Source organism: Callorhinchus milii, unplaced genomic scaffold (genome assembly GCF_018977255.1).
Source record: "Callorhinchus milii isolate IMCB2004 unplaced genomic scaffold, IMCB_Cmil_1.0 Scaffold3, whole genome shotgun sequence".
Classification (NCBI taxonomy): Eukaryota; Metazoa; Chordata; class Chondrichthyes; order Chimaeriformes; family Callorhinchidae; genus Callorhinchus; species Callorhinchus milii.
Genome location: NW_024704744.1, coordinates 9,625,917 through 9,646,572, shown reverse-complemented (window position 1 = coordinate 9,646,572; position 20,656 = coordinate 9,625,917). Strand labels below are relative to the sequence as shown.

The window sequence follows — 20,656 nt, the reverse complement described above, 5'->3', positions numbered from 1 at the left end:
CTCTTCCCCGGTCAAATGTTACATTATTACCAAAGGCAACTCAAGTTTATTTGCTCTGGGATGCGATCCAGACAGAGGGGTGCTGTATAAATATATAAAGTTGTTTTTGTTGTCTATAGCAACTCTCTTCAACTCAATTTCCTTTTGAACTCTGTTTCCTCCTGAAGCTAACACACCTGTCAAAGGTTATCTTGATGGTATGCCGGGGTCTCGCTTCAATCACCCATTCACAGTTCAGCGAATCCTTGTAGTAACCGGGCCATCCTGGTGACAAGATGATGCCACTTGGTGCTGTCAAGTGCCCACCACAAGGGGCTGCGAAATAACAAATAAACATAACGTGTTCAGTTCAAACCCAAACAGGCAGAAAAGTTCTAAACTTAAATGTCATAAAACTACTTCGGAACAGGAATAGATGTCCTCTTCGCTGGTCTCCCCAGCTCCACCATGCACAAAATTCAATTAATTCAAAACTCTGCCTCCTGGATACTCACCCTCACAAAACTCCATACCCCCATCACACCAGTCCTTGCCAGGCTCCACTGGCTCCCAATCACCGAACAGATCGATTTCAAGATCCTTTCACTTATTACCAAATCACTTAATTCACTCGCACCTCCTACCTATCCGACCTGTTTACTCCCCACTCCCCCATCCGCTGCCTCCACTGATCGTGCGTATGATCACCTACCCCTCCTTCTCCCCCTGGCTCGTTGTCAGACTTTAAAGTGCCCCGGGACGCTACCCAGCGCGAAGGGTGCTATATAAATACAAGTTGTCATTGTTGTTGTAGATCATATGGCCCATGTTCTATCATTAAATCTATAGTATTTCTAATTCCACATGTGGAAATTTATCACCAGGCTAAAATGTATCCAAACCAAACTATTGACGATTTGCCTCTAATACTATCGCTTTACTTGCCTCTTCTGATGGACGCAATTGGTAAACAAATTCCAATGCCTCTTTCAATCCTAACTAAAAACGTTGGTTTCAGTGCTCACCTTCACATCTTGGGACAGCGGAGTTCCAGATAACATTGCCCTCCTGCATGATACAGGTTATGGCCTCCGATCCCTGTGTTTTAATAAATCCTTCGTCGCAATGGAAGGAGACAGAGCTTCCCAACAGGAAAATGTCACCAAAGCGTCGTCCGTTCACTGGAATCCCAGGGTCGTGGCATTCATTTTGTCCAAAAGCTGTTTAATATATGAAAAAAAATACTGTGTAGCAAAATCTGTCAGGAAGAACACGTAACTCGAGGGAAACGTCACAGAGAAACAGGAACAAGTTCACATCAATAAAGACGTCTTTCAGTGCAAGTGCTCACAGGAAGGTGAAAATTCAAGCTTAGGAATCTCTTTTCGTGCCTTTATAGAATGCATGGCACCACTGCATCATTACAGTGTATTCATTTTAGCTGAGGGTCTGTTGGCCAGGACACCAGAAAACTCCCTGATCATCACTTTAACATCCACCTGAAAAAGCAGACAGAACCTGAATCTAACGTTGCATCCATTCATCAGGACAGCACCTCTGACAATATGTAGCGCAACCCCAGCCCCTGGACTGGAATGACAGCTGGACCATTGTGTTCAAATTCCTGATGTGGGACTTGAACCCATAACCTTCTATCTCCGACAAAAGGGTGCTATCAACTCAACCAGTTTGTCCTGTGAATCGGCAATGAAATCCCACACTTCACAGCCAGCCTGTCCCAATGGAGGGTTACTGAAAGCTCTGGTTCCACCCATTGCGCCTAACCCGTGGGGAGGAGCTCATTACTGCGTTATCGGCTGGCTCGCCTGCAACTGTCAACAGTAGCAATAATTCATAACATCACATGTTGTTATGTTCACTTCATCCTTGCGGACGTGACACACACAACATTCGTAATCTGTGAAAACACTATTTCAGTGAGCGAGTAGGGGAGACGGTGGAAACAGAAAGTGTTGATTCTTTCAAGAGCAAATTACTTAGACTTCTTTTAGGATCTAATATTTTGGGATACAGTGTATAATTTGGGACAAAACACGTGCATATGACTGCCAGGATGGTGGAAGGCAAACTGAATGGAGCTTGGTCTTCTTTCATCCAGCAATTCTTATGTTCTTATGTTCACTGACACCAAGCATAGAAACATAGAATCTTACAGAGCAGAAGGAGGCCATTTGGCCCAATGTTCCCGTGTCAGCTCTTGAAGGAGCTATCCAACTAGTCCCACTCTCCCGCTCTTACCAAGAGGAAGCATGGGCCATGACAGACAAACAGCAATACCGAACGTACTTGTGTAAGTGATGTTAAAGCCCCGGCCGGTGGTGGAGTGATCAGACTGAAACTCCAGGCGGGCGACATGCCCATTGCTGGCCAGCTGTGAGGGCATGTCGTCGCCTGAGAAAGTGCCCAGGACGGTGGAATCTGCCATGCCGTCGTCTTTGACCGTGAGGTAGTCAAACTGGGGCTCCACGTCAAAATCGTTGAAAATGAGGTGGATCCTGCTCTCAGTCTCCGTGATGATCAGCCACACACAGTTCATGTTGTTTCCGTACTCCTCTGGGTAGTTTGGAGAGAGCACCACTCCAGATGGTGCGGTGAAATTGAAGAAGCAAGAGACTGTCCAAAAAAAATGGAATATAATACATTTTTCACAGCATAAATCACTAATCCAATTAGTGCAAACAGCTACTTTTCATACATAGCAATTACTTCCTACAAATTAACACTGACAGTGCCAGGCTGGAGGGGCCTCAAAGAGCATCCTTAATCCTTTAAAGATGCTGCTGCGTTTTATTGGTCTGCGAATGCTGTTTTTGTAAAGAAATGAATAATTAAACTCAATTTAATATTCTTTTTAATATATACAGGTCCTGGTTATTATGCTGATAGCACGACAATTCTTGCCTATCACGTCGGGAGTTCAAACAGAATTTTGTAGGAAGAAATTCAAAGTACCTTGTCCCATAGAATGAACCATTTTAATTTGAAGGTGGGAATTTTGACACATTTTGACACGCGGTTTATGTGAAACCAATGAAAGCGCAGCTCTGTCAAGTGGAAGGTGGTCCTCTGATCCGAAGCAATAAAGATTATTTTACTAACCTACTTTTTCCGCAACAAATGTAATCGTGCGCGTTTGATGAATATGCCGGGCGAGTGGATGATTTAATGAGTGTATTTATGGCAATCTGCAACTATGAAAGTTCACTTTAACCCTATAACATATAAAATATTCAATGTAACACTGAGTGAAAAACTCTTCAGTGTTAACAGGTAGTCAAGTAGGTCTCCACCCATCCAGCCAACACTGTATCATTACTTTTCAATTGAGTAGATACAAAGATATATGTTGTTGGGGGCACTGACTGCTGATTCCACCAAGTTCACAAATTCAAGAGCTGCCAAGCGCATTTCTGACGTCTACCATTAAACTGCTGATCCTTTCACTTTAATCACAAAAGTGGATCGGATGAAGAAGCCCCTTTAGCCCATTTGATCTCATCCATTCACGATACCAACCCTGCCAACTTCCCATCACAGGATCAAGTATTTTTTTTAATGGGTCCAGTGTTCTGACCTCAAGTACCCTTCCTGGCAATCTGTTCCAGTTGTTAATTATCCTCTGGGAAAAGAGACTGACTTATGTTTAAGGAGAGAAAGTAAGAAGGCCATTGAACAGATTGAACCATCTCAAAACACTTCACAACAAACTGCTGTCAATGGTAGTGACTGTTTGATGTATATGCAAACATACCAGAAATTTCACTAACAGGGTTCCCCCAGACCAACCCAAAGAGCCAGTGAAAGGATTGAAGTGTTATTGAAGGGATTAAGAGTAGAGAAATTAAATGAGATAGAAATAACAAATGAAAAAGACAATTGGAAATGTGTGACCTATAACAACAAGAATTCTTGCATATGATATAGCACTTTAACAAGTCATTGAGACATCTCAAAGCACTTCACAGAATATATTGTAAAGTGGATCGAATGTGTATTTTGTGAGTAAAACGCAGCAGCCAATTGTGTACAGCAGTGTCCCACAAACAATGTTGTGGATTGAGTAACCGCATCCCCTCCACCCCAAACCTTGCAATTAGGACTTTAAGTCATTCTTACAGACACAGTTTGGTTTGTTGCCAGACCACTGGTTATTCTGTTGACACGTGATTGTTCGCTCTCCCACCAATTCAAAGGCTGACTGGCATTCAAATGTCAACGTGTCTCCATGCAGAAAACTGGTGCCTCTTCTCTTGCCGTACACAGGAATACCGGGATCACCACAACTTCCCTTTTCAATCTCTGAAAGACAGCAAGATGGAGAGAGAGAGAGATAAGTCTACGTATCAACACACAATATTCTGATTAGAACGGAGACCTTTCATTTAGCCTTTCATATTGGTTTAGCATTATGAAAAGTGGCACAAAGGCAAACACACAGAATTGTGATATCAATGTCATATATCATTAAATGTTATCAAAGGTAGAGAAATATGTCAATATAACACCGGTACTATGAAGACCTCTCTCTTCGAACATGCCTACGGTCATCTCCTCCCTTCCCCCAGCTTGGTTTCAAGCTCCACCACTGTTAAGCACTCCTAAGATGCTGACTCGCATGATATGCACTTTCAAAAAGCAGGTTGTTCTTGCTATTATGACCATGTGTGTGATTCCAGAGGGTGAGTTTTAGCTGGCTCTTGGATCATGGGAGGCGGAGGGGGAAAGGAAGCGACTGATTAGCAAGGAATCTTATCCTGACTCAATCACACTGGTATCATTTCCACCAAGGATTAAACACAGACTGAGGCCATTGAGGTCAACTGCAGCCCTCTTACTGCTGCCCCAGCTGAGATCAACTAACTCGTTATACACCATATGCTTACTTAATTTATTCTACCGTGACCACGGCAAATTTCCGACAAGATGAGAATTGATAGGGTAGCTCACAGTTTAGGGTGAGCACTCCCAGTGAAGCACCATCACCCAGTGAAGGTAATCCCATCACCCTGTGTAGGTGGATGCTAAAGATACCATGGCACTATTTGAAATGGGTTTCTCTCAATGTCCTCGTCAATAATTCTCCCGATATATTCATCATTCAAATTGCCAGTCACTACACTCAGTGGTCCAACAAATAAAAGCAATATTACTCAAAGCATGTCTCAAAACAGACCTCTTTGCCCATGCTTCTGATCAACTTTACCCTCACACCCTCCCTGGCACCTCAGATGCCATCCAGCATTCATTCACAAGTGCTTTGAGATGTCCCCTCAAGGTGAAAGGTGCTAAATATTGTATTATTTCATTGGTGACTTTTTTTNCCATTTATCTAGAAAGTATAAATGGGTGAAGGGGGACAGAGTTTAATGAACTGTCAAACAGTAAAAGGGAACACCGAGCCTGCATGGCATATCTGCGTCTCACTGTTAACAAGATAGAGCAATTTTGTGTTTTCTTTCACCCCGTTGAGAAAGCTGTATGTTACAAGGAAGCAGACAACTGAACTGAAGAGATCTCGGGCAGTAAATCTGCAGAATGCAGGAAACCACTGCAAGGTTGGCAGGTGTATCGCTCCTGCCATTAAAGCTTATTGAACTCTGCTGTTAACTGATAATGGCTTGATATATTAGAAGCTGCTTACATTTTTGGAACGGTGAGGCTATTAAAGATGATTAAATAATCATAACTTCAAAATTGAATATTTATCCAGTACAATAATTGTGACTGCTTCTGTTAGAAGCACTTAATTCACAAATCATTTTTGTAACTGTTTTTAAGGAAACAATTCCTACTTGTTTTAACTGTTTACTGTCAATATTAATTACATGATGAAAGGCTGTAATTTTTATTTCTGTACATTAAGATCGCAAACTTGCCCCTGGGCTTAATTTGCATGCTATAAAAGCTAGTAACTCATTTGTATTGTCAAGCATAAAAAAACAGCTCTGCTTGTTAATAACAGGAGCTAAATAATGTTGGGAAAAGTGAGAGCAATAGGGTAACTCTTTACAATGAAATACCTCCAGAATTGCCATAATGTAGAGTGAGAATCAGTAATTTTTTTTGACCATATCTACAGGTTTAGTCATTTCCGGCCTTTGAAATGACAGATCACAAACAGCAATTAACAGCATCAAAGAAAAGATACCGCATTTATTATGGTATCCGAATGTTATGGCTGCTTCCCCAGGCAAATTCGGCAGCTGTTTTGCACCCATCAAGGTCCCAAAGGCGACGTGAGGCGAATAATCAAATGCTAGATATGACACTGGCAGAAATTTAAAGATTCAGAAATTGGGATATTTAACAATGGTTCTGTTCTTCCCTGGTTCCAATCCTACCGTTCCCACCATCTGTACTTCATGGTCACCAATGGCTTCTCCTCTCGCCCTCACTCTGTCATGTGCCTCAGGACTCTGCCTCGGTTCCCTCCTCATCAATCTATGCAGACTCCCGCTCGGCGATGTCATCCGCAGGCATGGGATCAATTTCCACATGTATGTGAATGCCACCTAACTCTATCTTGCCGCCTCCACCCTCAAGTCCAGCATCATTGATGTCCTGGCTAATTGTCTGTCTGACATCAAGTCCTGGACGGGAGCCAACTCCTCTAGCTCAATGTTGGCAAGACAGAGGCTCCCAGGTAGCGCCTCCTCACCTCAACCGCTGACACTACCACCATTCAAGGCTGCACTCTTCACTTCACCGAGCCAATCCAAAACCTCAGTGACTTTTTTGACCTTCAGCTCTCCTTCAAAACCCACATTCATGCCGTGACTGATTCCGCCTTTCCACACCTCGGCAACACTGCCCGCCTCTGACTCTCACCACCTCAGGCCGCTGAGACCCTGATCCATGATTTCATTATGTCCCGGCTTGACTACGCTAACTGCCTGCTCACTGGACTTGCAAACTCTTCTCTCCACAAATCAAATCATTCAGAATTCTGCAGCTCGTCTCCTCTCTTGCACCAGGCTCCGCGAACCTATCAATCCCATTCTTGCCCGGCTTCACTGGTGCCCCATTCCTCAGAGAATCAAGTACAAAACCCTCACTCTTACCTTCAAGGCCCTCCATGATCTTGCTCCCCTCTATCTCTCATAACCCCATATTAGCCTGTCCGCTCCCTCTGCTCGGCGGTCACCGGCCTGCTTCAGGTCCTTGTTACTTCCCACCTCACCATTGGCAGTCAGGCATTCAGCTTCTCTGCCCCTAAACTCTGAACTCTATCCCGCAATCCCTCCACCTCACCCCCTCTCTTGCCTCCTTCAAGTCCCTACTGAAGACCTTCCTCTTCGACCTTGCCTTCAGCCACTACAGAAGATGTAGTGCGAGGAAGTGAAACACTGTCCCATATTAGGCTACACAGGGCTTGAAATTTCTTAGCCTCTAAAGTGCTTTAATATTTTTATAAATGACCTGGAATTAGGCGTCGGAAGCACAGTGGCTAAGTTTGCAGATGACACCAAGCTAATGAAGGTGGTAGATTGCGAAGCTGAAAAAGGTACCCAAACCAAACTGAGATTTCCATGCATCCCACAAATACATGGAAATCCCAGAGAACGATTTTTTGGAATGGAAAGTGCACTCTCTCCCTGGAGGGATGCATCCTACTTATTTAATTCCGGAAAGCAAAAGGCACAGTGAGGAAGAGCCAAGGCTTGGGGACCCCAGAGTGTACGTTGAGGCACTGCTGGAGTCTAACCAACTAAAATCACATAGCTTGCCATTGATATTACTACACTTTACAATAAAATCCTGTTGGAACTCTTTGAGACATTGACGACTTGATAAGGTGCCATATAAAATGAAAGTATTATTGCAATAGTGAACATTTCTTCAATACAGTTTTGATAGTCGTGTGGATAAGGTACCAGGTGATTTTGCTTTCAGCTTTTATTTCCACAGTGTTGGTACCATTATTTGGCAAGTGGACATGGCAGTAATACTCTAGCATCCATTTGCAGATACGAAGAGACTATGCAGGTGTCTTGACAACATCATAATACGATACACAATGAGGTTAACACTGCACAGGAGCAGAACTCCCTGCAGTGAGTCTCACAATATCAAGTCAGGTCTCTTTAATGCTGGAGATCCAACTCCAAGTGGATTCTTGCCAGATCCGGAGCGAGAAAAACCACCCATTGTGCATGGCTGGCTGCCTCCAGAGACAAACTAGAAATGGAAAAGCAAAATGTTTTGCCCAGCTCGGTAACCACCACTGTGTTTGTCAAACTCTTAGGCACGTTACAAATGCAAGATATTGCACGATATATATCGAAGCATTACATTTTACTTCTGTCAAATCAGCGACTACTGAGTCCCAATGCTGGAACCAAAATTCAGTGGTATTAACATCTTCGAAGAGTCTTAGCATTGGGGAAAACCACCATCCATCTAAGCAGCAGCTCTTTGCTTACAGTAAATAATGAATTACAGAAACAATAGCAAAATAATGAAGGCAAATTGAACTGTCTGAAAGAGGACACTGGCATATATTCATTTCAGAATATAATACACAGGGAATATTGCAAGTCTGTTGTAATGAACAATATCACAATTGCCTAGAACATCAGTGGACATATTAATTCCTGGAAAACATACAGCTTCAGGAGAATACAAATAAAAACAAGTCAGAAAATAATTATTATGTGTGTATTTCAATAGATTAAATGTCACCATAGGGTGAATAATCTATACTTTCCATGCATTATAAAGGCAATGGATGATCAGGCTATGTTTTCAAATGTAAGTGGCTTGAGAAAAATAAATATCATAAACTATATTTGAAATAACCATTACTGGAGGATTATTTGCAGAATGCTCACATGTAGAGCAGCAGGTTATTACCAGCTGAATAATAACAATTGCTTCACATATTTTGCACGTTAATGTAAATATAATTCAGACCTAACGGACCACAGATGTTTGGAACTGCCAGTGCAAATGTCCGTACCAGCTGTCCCTTTCAAAATGATCATTCTGAGAAATAAACACATCCTGTCAGTTCTTTCAGGTACTATTATTTGGGAGAAAGCATCCGTGCACAAGAAGATGTGGTTCTTTCAGAAACTCCGAGGCAGTAGAACAAGAGGACGCAGTTTCAATGTTGCAAAGGGCAATTTCTGAACAGACACCAGAAAGTATTTCCTTACATAGAGGTTATTTAACGACTGGGAATGCATTGCCAGGAAGAATGGTTCAGACCAAGACACTGGACTCATTTAAGAAACAGCTTGATAATATAATGGAAGAATAGGAGGGTGGGTATTCCAGAAGAATGAGATCAATGAGCCTAAGGTTTTTTTTAATCTGAACCTCTCATTTATTAATATCTTAAGTGCAGAATTGTTCTTAATAAATAACTCGATAATGTCCGAATGATTGAGCTGCAATATCCACGCAAGCCTTCATGCCAAACCACGCAAACACAACACACTAACCACTCAGTGATATTCTGGGCCACCAGAAATGTGCAGGAGCACCTTTTCCACTACGATCCTCGTCCGCTACAAACTAGTCATAAATGTAGTTTCTGGCTCGCGCTGTTTACCTGACATCACTGTAGGAGGAGTGGCTCCGGACATGCATGTGCAGTGTGGTACAAGTAGCAAACGGGCTACACTCGGAGGCGCCACTGTTGTGATTGTCTGTGTGTCTGTGTCTCTATCTGAGTGCATCTCTGTCTCTTGTATATGTGTGTGTTTATGAGTGTCGCTTGGTGAATGTGTGTCTCTGTCTGCAGGTATATCTGTCTCTTTGCATCTCTGAGTGTGTGTCTCTCTCTAAGAATGTATCTCTGTGTCTCTGAGTGTGTGGGTCTCTGTCTATGAGTGTGTGTCTAACTCTCTCTGTGTCGCTGAGTGTGTGTCTCTCTTTGTCTGTGAGTGTGTGGCTTGACTATGTCTTGACTACGCCAACTGCCTGCTCACTGGCTTTCCCAACTCTTCCCTCCACAAGCTGCACATTATTCAGAACTCTGCAGCTCGTGTCCTCTCCTGCCCCAGACTCTGGGAACGTATCACTCCCGTTGTTGCCCTGCTTCACTGGCTCCCCATTCCTCAGAAAATCGAGTTCAAAACTCTCATTCTTATCTTCAAGGCCATCCACCAAAATTTTTTTTGCAAAAATGTCCACACTTTTTTATTGTCCCGGGTGATATCTCAGAAGTCATCCTGGCTCACATAGTAGCATTCCGATCTCAAGAGTTAGAAGGCTGTGGATACAACCCCCACATTAGGACTTTGAACTCATAGTCTAGGCTGACATTCCAATCCAATGCAATGCTGGGGAAATGTTGGATTGTTGGAGGTGCCGTTCTTTAGATGAGATGTTTAATCAAGGTCCCCGTCTGCCTGTTTACGTGAATGTTAAATATCCCACGACACTACCCGAAAAGAGAAGTGAGCTTTTCCGGGCAAACAAACCACCATCTAAAATCGATCAAAAACAGAAGTCGCTGGGAACACTCAGCAGGTCAGGCAGCATCTATGGAGAAAGGAAAGTGAGTCAATGTTTCAGGTCCACGACCCTTCATCAGAACTCTGACGAAGGGTCGTGGACCCGAACCGTTGACTTACTTTCATTTCTCCATAGATGCTGCCTGACTTGCTGAGTGTAAATAAAATTGATCATTCACTTCACAGCTGCATGTCGGACATTGCTGTGCGTAAACAAGCTACTAGGTTCACGTACAAATACAGTCACTACACTCGACAGCTCCTTTCTCAAGTCTAAGGTGAAGTCAGTTGTCAGTTAGCCTTTAAAGATGGTGTATCATTACATTACAATAATTCTGTTGAGGCTCTCATTGACATAAATTGCTATATCAAGCGCAAGGTTTATTATTATGGTCCATCGAAGCTAACACAGCCTTGTGAACCTGCACCTAATACTATATATAATTAGATAAGCAGGGTGCATCCCTCCATGCCATTACAGACAAAAGGACATTTCTGTGTGTAGATGGCAGACACATGTGGACCTTTTAGTCTGCTATGGAGACTTAAGCATGGTAATCGGTTTGTCCTCGCCGGCCTTCCCGCCACCTCCCTCCACAAGCTGCAGGTCATTCAGAACTCTGCAGCTCGTGTACTGTCCCGCACCAGGCTTCGGGACCACATCACTCCCACCCTCGCTCGCCTCCACTGGCTCCCCATCCCCCAGAGGATCGAATTCAAGATCCTCATCCTCACCTACAAGGCCATTCACGGCCTTGCTCCCTCCTACCTCTCCGACCTACTATCCCCCTACCTACCTGCCCGTACCCTCCGTTCCTCTGGCTCCGGTCTGCTCCACGTCCCCCGCCCCAACCGCCCTACCATCGGTGGTCGGGCCTTCAGCCTCTCAGCCCCCAGGCTCTGGAACTCTATCCCCCAGTGCCTTCGCCTTGCTTCCTCCCTTTCCTCCTTCAAGGCCGGTCTCAAAACCTTTCTCTTTGACCGTGCCTTCAGCTCCCCTCTCGACTCTCTTCCCCCTCTCGCTCCCTCCCTTCCCTCCCCTTACCCTGACCATTTCCCCCCTCCTCGCTCCCTCCCTTCCCTCACCCTGACCATTTCCCCCCTGCTCGGGTCATGACCCAACTGTGCAGCGCCTTGGGACGTCCTCCTGACGTGAAAGGCGCTTTATAAATGGAATCTTGTTGTTGTTGTTGTTGTTGTTTATGTGTCAGACACCAGACTGACCAAACAGAATATTAGTGTCTCTGGGTACTAAAGTGTTAAGGGATTGTTAACCAATGTGGGTTTTTTGACATGGTTAAAGGAAGATAGGAATAGGCACCTAGTCTGTTTAGATAATCAGATCATTACAGATCTCCTTTAATCCCCTTTTCTCCATTGTCCTTTAATGCCTTAATCAAAGGACAATGGATCCTATCCTTCAATCGTAAGGATCAATCTATCTCTATTTAAAATATCCAATTAATTTTGTCTCCACAACCTTAATGGTGCAGTGCATTCTGCATTCATGTAAATGCACGTTATTGTTGTTGAATTGGTCAACTTTTTTTCTGATCTCACTTCTAACTGTCTTAGCTCTAATTGATCGCTATCAGAGGAATGGAGAGGAATTGAAAAAGCATATCAGGCTACTATGACCATGTTTAAACTGAACCATAAAAAGTAACACTGGAAACCTGGAATAAAAAGAGAAAACATTAAAAATTTACAGAAGCGCAAACAGCAGTGATAGATAAAAATGGGGCAGCAGTTTCAATCAAGCCTTTCAGCCTTGAATGAATTTCTGACGCTGCCTTCAAAAGCTCTTCAGCACCTATCCCTTTGACTGAACCTTTATTTAACGCCCTTAAGTTCTCTTTCCTCTACTCATTCTCAACTTTGTAAAATGCTTCAAGACAACACCAAAGTGAAAGACTACATAGTAGTGAATTGTTTGTTTTCCTTGGTGTAGAAGTATTTGGCTGGCTTTGTATGATGCCATTTAACATTTATAAAGAGCAGGAGGTCAGAAGCAGAAGTGGTCTTGCACCTGTATGTCTGCAAGGCAGTAGGAGAAGTATATATGTAGATGTGCTGCTGCTGATTATTAGCCACAATATGTCTGAAGTACATATTCTCCAGAAGTTACATTCTAGGAGTTAATGTAACCTCGATTAGGTTTTACCCCCTGGAAATTGAACCCAGGTCCTCTCACTTTGCGAGGCGAGCGCACTAACCACTACCCTATTGGACGCCACAAACGCCACAAGACGTCATCGTACTGCAGCATCATTGCTGAAGTTTCACAAAATGTTGGACTGTGTATGAAGTAACTGATACAACAATGCAAGGCTCTATTATCTCTGGCACTCTTGAAATCCAGACAAATGCATCATTATTTGGACCAGGAATGAGCTTGAATTTGGGTTTCTATATAATGGACATGTATGATTTTCTGCTTTCAAAAGCAATCCTTTTTTCATCTACTGTGCCTTCGATCAGTTTCATCCTACGCCACCCCTTCCATCTCAGAAACATGCAGTGGAAAATGGGCAATAACAGGAAATAATTCAGAGAAACATGTGTCAGTTCCTAAATAGTGAATATATGAAGTAGAAAGGGAGGGGGTAGAAACCCTTTAACAGAACTGAAGAGAGCAAAACCAGAGAAAGACCAGAGTAAGACAATAGTTAACTTATTCAACTGGAAGAAATATAAAAATTAAGGAATTCAATTAACTGCATACACACAAAGAGCAGCCAATGAGGCATAACAGATTTGTGAAATGCTGGAAAGAATGTTAAAGGGTGGTGATTATACCAATTACTACACTTTTGGGTGCATTTACATTATTGTATTTCTCCGTGGTACGGACGCTTTGGGATTATCTATTACCTGAATAACAGCAGTGGAACAAGGAGGAAGAAAAAGGCTGGTCACTAGGAAATTTACATGTTTTTGAAAAGCTCTCACTAGTTTGGATTGGAGACTCTTAATCATGGCAATGCACTTATGAAAAATCTTGACAGACACCTCAGTGGAGTCAAGGGAGAGCACCGTATTGTTAGAGTCGCTGTCCCTGGGAAGAGACACAAAACCAAGATCCTGTCTGCCTGCTACGATGGACTTTAAAGCTTCCATATGTCTGACCACGAGGTTGTGTATTACACCATTGCAGCTGATATAGTCAAAGCAGTTCACAAGGTTCATGTCCACACGGAATGTCATCAATCGCCGTGCAGATAACGGCAGATCCAACCCCAAATAAACCTCTGCTAAAATCAACCCAAACTATCAAACATCCATTTGTTTCTTATCTGCTTGCATGTACGGGTTTTCCTCGTCAGGCAGACTCATAATGTTATGGCTGCATTTAAGTAATAGCCAATCTGGAAAGCTCGAGGCTTAATAAATCACTATTTGGCACCACTTTATGTCTATTTTCATGTCTCTTTTACAGCAGTCCTTCTACTGAACCATAAGTAAGTGGTGGAGCTGACACTTGACTATTTCTTATGGTGCAGACATAACAACTGAAAACCTCGCTGTTTTTCAGAATTTATGATTAATAACAACATTAATGAGTAATCTCTGAATTTAGACTCTGGGTTAAAACCTCTCTGCAGCGTTAACTCATACAAAATGCAGCATTTCTAAATCAGTAACAAATTGTCGCTTATTATTGGTAGCAAAATAGCCAGGAACTGTTTGTAAGGTCACTGCTCAATTGACTGAGTGTGAAGTCACATATTTTGTAGATTATTCAGTGCTTAGCAAGGTCATGAGGCCATGCTAAAGAAGCTTGGACCGTGATGCCTCAAAGGATTGGGGAAAGAGGAAAGGGTTACACTGAGCTGACATTACATGTAAAACACAAGACATTCTTAGCAGTGAAACATGCAGGAGCATGACCTGGATGTGAGGTCTTGACACAAGTTAAAAGGTTACCAATTGAATGAGAATGCCAGCAGAACCAGTCAATGTCTCGGCAATAGCTAGTTACTGTGTATTTTGTAGGTGAACACGGTAACCAATTTGCCCACAACGGTGTTCCACAACAGTGTCCCACAACTGTTATGAAGTGCTTTTCCTCCAGCCCCCGCACTGTGTCGTGCGGTGTCCCTCAGGGCTCTGTCCTCGGTCCCCTCCTCTTCACCCTCTACATGCTCCCCCTGTGGTGACATCATCTGCAGACATTGGGTTAACTTCCACATGTATGCGGATGACACCCAACTCTACCTTTCCTACTCTACCCTCAACTCCACGACCACCGATGTCCTGACAGCTGCCTGTCCGACATCGAGTCCTGGACGAAAGACAACTTTCTTCAGCTCAACGTGCGTAAAACTGAGGCCCTCCTGATGGCTCGCGTCAGCGCCTCCGCACCTCTGGCGCTGACAGCATCAGCATCCAAGGCTGCACTCTCCACTTCTCAAAACCAGTCAGGAACCTCGGGGTTCTGTTCGACCCTGAGTTGTCCTTTCTCCCTCATATCCGCGCCACAACTGGCACCGCCTTTCATCACCTCCGGAATATCGCCAGACTACGGCACTACCTCACCCCTCACGCTGCTGAAACTCTGGTCCACGCCTTTATCACCTCAAGGCTGGACTATGGGAACTCTCTCCTCGCCGGCCTTCCCGGCACCTCCTTCCACAAGCTGCAGGTCATTCAGAACTCTGCAGCTCGTGCACTGTCCCGCACCAGGCTTCGGGACCACATCACTCCCACCCTCGCTCGCCTCCACTGGCTCCCCATCCCCCAGAGGATCGAATTTAAGATCCTCATCCTCACCTACAAGGCCATTCACGGCCTTGCTCCCTCCTACCTCTCCGACCTACTATCCCCCTACCTACCTGTCCATACCCTCCGTTCCTCTGGCTCCGGTCTGCTCCACATCCCCCGCCCCAACCGCCCTACCATCGGTGGCCGGGCCTTCAGCCTCTCAGCCCCTAGGCTCTGGAACTCTATCCCCCAGTGCCTTCGCCTTGCCTCCTCCCTTTCCTCCTTCAAGGCCGGTCTCAAGACCTTTCTCTTTGACCGCGCCTTCAGCTCCCCTCTCGACTCTCTAGCCCCTCCTCGCTCCCTCCCTTCCCTCCCCTCACCATTTCCCCCCGGCTCGGGTTCTGACCCACTGTACAGCGCCTTGGGACGTCCTCCCGACGTGAAAGGCGCTCCATAATTGGAATCTTGCTGTTGTTGTTGTTGTTGTTGTTGAAGTGAGTAAGCAATTTAATCTGGGGGATTTGTTGCCAGGACACCAGGAGAAACTCCCTTCTCTTTTCCAATGGTGCCTTGGGATCTTTAACGTTCACCTTAACAGTCAGACAGGACCTCAGTTTAATGTCTCATCTGAAGAATGGATAGAAAGGGATATCAATAAAGCCGGAATCTCATTAAAGAAGACCTTAACTGGCATAGATATTTTTCCACTAGAAACACAAATAATTTGGATGTTTTACCTCTTTATTCATCTCAGGATTGAACTGTGATGACAGTATCAATATAGTAACTGTGGGCCATTCAAGGTGGATGACCATAAAGTAAAAGTCAGAGGACAATACCCGAAAAACAATGAGCTGGAGCTACCAACGATTGCAAGGAACAGCAACTGATCAACTATAGTGGCCCTGTTTGTCTGCGGTATTACCGTGAATGGAGTTATTACCCGGAGATAAATTCCCTTCCCTTCTCTTCCATTGTGGTGACCTTTTAAAAATACAGCAGATGCTCACTGATCGACTCAGGCAAAAAAAAAACACCAAGCAATTGAATCAAAGTGCAAGAGAATGGTATATAAGAGGAAGAATTGGCATAATGAATGGAGCGTAATGATCTGAATGCTTCTCCAGAGCAGAATTGCAGGCGTCAAAAATTGCAAATCAGGCTGAGAATATGTGTGAGCAAGTAAGAAATTTGAATATGACAAAAAAGGAAACCTGTTACGACTTAGGTACAAAATTGGTTACTTTAACATTCACCTCAAACATCAAAATCTACTTTGTAGATCAATGTAGTCACTCAATCCACGACTGCTGTGTGCAATTGGCTACCGTGTTTCACCCACAAAATACAGTCAATCCACTTTACAATACAATCCACTTTTCTGTAAATGCTTTGAGACGTCTCAATGATGTGATAAGGCTCTCTAGCAAATGAGAGAATTATTATTGCTGTTAAAATCCTTCCTCCACTTTCAATTGCATAGCTGTGTTCTAGACGATTAACACAGGCGCATAATGATCTGATCCTCCAGAAACACAAGAAGTGTGGAACATTTCACAACAATGAAATAAACATGAATCAAGGACTTGCAGTTCCTGTGAATGGTACAATCTTGTTTGCCAAGTGTATTTAGCTCAGTTAATTCATCTCCAGTACTTTGGTTGAGCAGTATTGTCCAATTAGATTATTAAAGCTCAAAACTCTCAAGGTCTTAACCTTAAGCGCTTTGGGAAGCTATCCTGTGTGATAGGCAATATATAAATGCAAGTTGTTGTTGAGATCAATGTTTTAAAATGTAAAATATTGAAAATTTTGAAGAAATTCTTAGAAGCTGTTTTGGTTTGGAATCTGTTTTTCTGCAGTTGTTGGTTGACTTTCACCGAGTCAAAACAGTGTGAAACAGCAATAAACAAGGCAAACAGGATGTTGGGCTGTATTGCCAAATCAGTTGGCTACAAATCCCCTGAAGTCATCCTCAAGCTAGGTAACGCTTTGGCCATGCCACACAGAGAGCACTGCACACAGTTCTGGATGTTGCGAGATAAGGTTGGCTGCTCAGGCCTTCAGAGGTATTGCAGATGAGAGCAACAAGGATGATTCCCATTGTTAGAGGAAACAACTATGAGTAATGATTAGGCAAGATAGTGAGAGTCTTTAAATCAGCCACCTCAAAAGGGATCTTATAGAAGCACATCCAATTTTAAAAAGGATTCAGAAAGAAGTTAACTTAGAACCATACTTTCAGATGCACTGAGACAAAAAAAATGAAGATTTGGGTTGAGGATGCAATTTCAGCACAGACACCAGTGAGTATTATTTTACTCAAATGGTAATTAATGACTGGAACAGGTTGCCGGGAAGGGTGTTTGAGGTCAGGATACTTAAAAAACAGTTTGATGATGCAATAAGTGGATGTTGGGGTGAATACCATGGTGATAACATCAAATGAATCAAAGAGCATTCTTCATCCAAACCTCTTATGATCTTTTGAATTGTTAAAGAAGAGGAAACTGCAGACTGAACTTAAGAATTCTCCAAAATTCTGCAGAACTCTGAATATTTATACAATGCTCTAAAGTCTCAGATGGTGAGAATTTCAGACTTTTATTTTCAGCAAGCATACAATGTATTGAGACATCTTGAGGTTCAAGACGCAATGTTCGTATTATTGCTTTTCAAAGGCAACAAACTCTTTGTTGTGAACGCTGGAACATATGCGTGATCTTTCTATAATACTTATTCAGCATTTTTCAAAACCATTAAGACACTTGTACCTTTCGGAGTTTTTCGCTCCGAGATGCTATCCTGCATGAAGGACACTCAAAAATGCAAGTAATTGTTGTTGTAATTTTTTTTCTCTCAAGTTCCAATTTAATTGTATTTATTAACCTATTATAGGGGAGGGAATGTCTTAAAGTAACTGTTTTTGTAGGCAAACATAGTGGCCATTTTACCTCAGAAAGATGATGATGATATAATAATCCTTACATTTGATATAGTGCTTTTCAGGTCTGGAGCACGATGCAAAGTGCTTCACATCATATACTGTAAAATGCAGTGACTGAGTGATTTATGGGTGAATGTGGCAGCCAATATGCACATAGAAATGTCCCACCAACAGCCATAAAGTGAATGATCAGATGCCAAAGACTGGGAAAATCTCCTTCCTCTTTTCAAATAGTATAATATTCTGTACAAGCAAACAGAATGTCTGATTACTGGACATTCCTGAGTGAAGGGCATTTGAGGGATGGCACTTCCAGCAACTTAGTTCTCTCCTCAAAGTGTCAGCCCAGACTATGAAGTCAAGTCTCTACCTGAGGCCAAAACTGTCAACTTTTGGCCCATAGACAATGGTGCTGCTGATTGATCTAAAGCTGACACTAACAAAGCGTGATACAAAATCATACAGATGAGGAAGGCCACTGATCATTGCAGGAAAGTAGCATTGGGCTGTTGGCTGTCGTGCTCCTATGATACAACAATAATAGACAACAATAATAGACACTCGTGATCTGAGCACAGACATGAAGAAGTTTCACTGGGAAGAAGTACTGAAGGGCTTCCATCTAACCAATGCATCTCGAATGAGATGTTGCAAATAGTAGGGAGAAAAACAAATTGACAGGTAGAGAAAATATTCTAAAAGACATCAGAAATCCTTCATCAACACTTTCCCTCAGGAGCATGGCACGCATAATCTACATGAAAAGCACACAGACAGACACAGCGAGCCCAAGACAGAAAATAAAGTCTCAGTGTGTAACAATTTGCGTCAGCTTTTGAGCATCTAGTCTCGGGAGAAAACTCCTCCACAATGTTTATGAGTAAAATCATTCATTCAGTTCATGAAACAGCTGGAATTTTGTAAAGACAAATAAAGACCCACATTGTCCATGTCAATGTTTTCTAACGAGTCTCCTCATCCTCCACCCATTCAATTCTTTGATTGTGCTTTTGTCATCTTTCCCCTCCCCACCCTCTCGGCTACCACTCCGACCTTGGGGGCCAAGCCTGCAGTGTCTGGTGGTTTGGGTGATCTCTTAATACATATTTACAATAGAATTCTCTTTGACTCCAGGAAGTACTGTACATTACATTGGAGTGGAGTTCCCAACGGTCAAGTAACGTATGTGGGGTTTCTGAAAGGATCTCCATTTGCTAGACTCGGATTCCATATCAACGAAACCCATTAAGAAACACTGCATGTTAGACTCCAGTATCAAAAGGTTCCCAGGGATTACCAATTCTCCTCTTCCACCACTAGGTTTTGGACTTTAAAGAATCTTTTGATTCAGATCTTGCTGTATAAACTGGAAGCCACTGCTGTGAGACATCTTGAAATATTTATCATGAATTATAACTTTGTCTCGAGAGAAATCATTTTGTGCCTGTCATGACGATAAAGATACACATGGCACAAATTACTTTTGAATATTACATCAAAGTCTAAGCAAATGTGCAGACTAGTTTACACTGACTTTAATGATTATCAAAATCCATTATAGTCAATTCTCATAAACAGGAGTCAGTACACTGGAACTCATTTTCATTATGAAGTGCTATATCACACTGTGCATGTAAACAGAGGAGTTTACCTTGTACCTATTTTGTTTTGCAAATAACATTCTTAATGAGAAAACAAGACAGTGGAAATACTTCTTATTATGGGTATCTACAGAACGAATAAAGCTGAAGTCCTGATGGATTATACTGGCAGCCTTTATGAACAGCATAATGCAAAAATGCACTAAACCATCAAACAATTTTACTCAGAACAGCACTAAACCCTGATGTCTTTCTGCCTCAAATCACAGCTGTTGGGGATGTAGATATGGAGAAAACATTAAACCACAAAAATCTTCGATAAAAATGCACTCTTTTAGGGGGGAAAAAGCATCCCTGCAGTTCAGTTTATAGAGGATTTACAAAAGTTAGACAGGTTAGCAATAATTGGAGAACTCAACAACCGCACTCTGCACATGAACTGCACTTATGGTCACAGGAGACCAAACAAGCATATTGGTGCTTTCTGCAGACACAGATGCTCTCAGTCTGGCTGACTGATGTACATTTTTAATGGACTTCAGAAGCATAATTGTTTACTCTCTAAATGTGATGTTCTTTTTTTTCTACATGTTCATAAATTGTAGGCACATCATAAGACACAATTTGTGATCGATCAGCCAGTCCGCTTGTCAGCAGAACTGCAGACCAATCACTGGGGAATCGAGATTCTTCCAACTCGGCTCCTGTAAACCCTGCAAGCAAAAAGACTAAAAGATAGGGTTGTCCTAGCTGGAGACAAGCAGCGAGAAAACTTGCGAGGCAGTGCTTGCAATGGTAAGCTTTGTGTTGTTACCTAGTTAAACTTGAGCAGTACACCCAACACACACTCTGGGTCTACAAGTTTTGGTTCTTGCCAACCTTGCCAAATACTTTCTGGAATTAGGTAAACAGGGTGCGTCCCTCTGGAGAAATATACAAAT

The 20,656-nt window shown here is 42.9% G+C and overlaps 1 protein-coding gene across 1 annotated transcript in view; it reads right to left on the bottom strand.

The window, feature by feature from the left end:
- The window catches only part of LOC103179026 (CUB and sushi domain-containing protein 1), a 1,038,598-nt gene that overhangs the window by 262,233 nt on the left and 755,709 nt on the right, over positions 1-20,656 (bottom strand). The window contains exons 13-16 of the mRNA XM_042332909.1: positions 4,117-4,299; positions 2,287-2,613; positions 1,005-1,199; positions 177-315 (exon numbers count right to left, since the gene is read on the bottom strand). Coding sequence (XP_042188843.1) covers positions 177-315; positions 1,005-1,199; positions 2,287-2,613; positions 4,117-4,299 — 844 coding nt within the window. The remainder of the gene's footprint in view (positions 1-176; positions 316-1,004; positions 1,200-2,286; positions 2,614-4,116; positions 4,300-20,656) is intronic.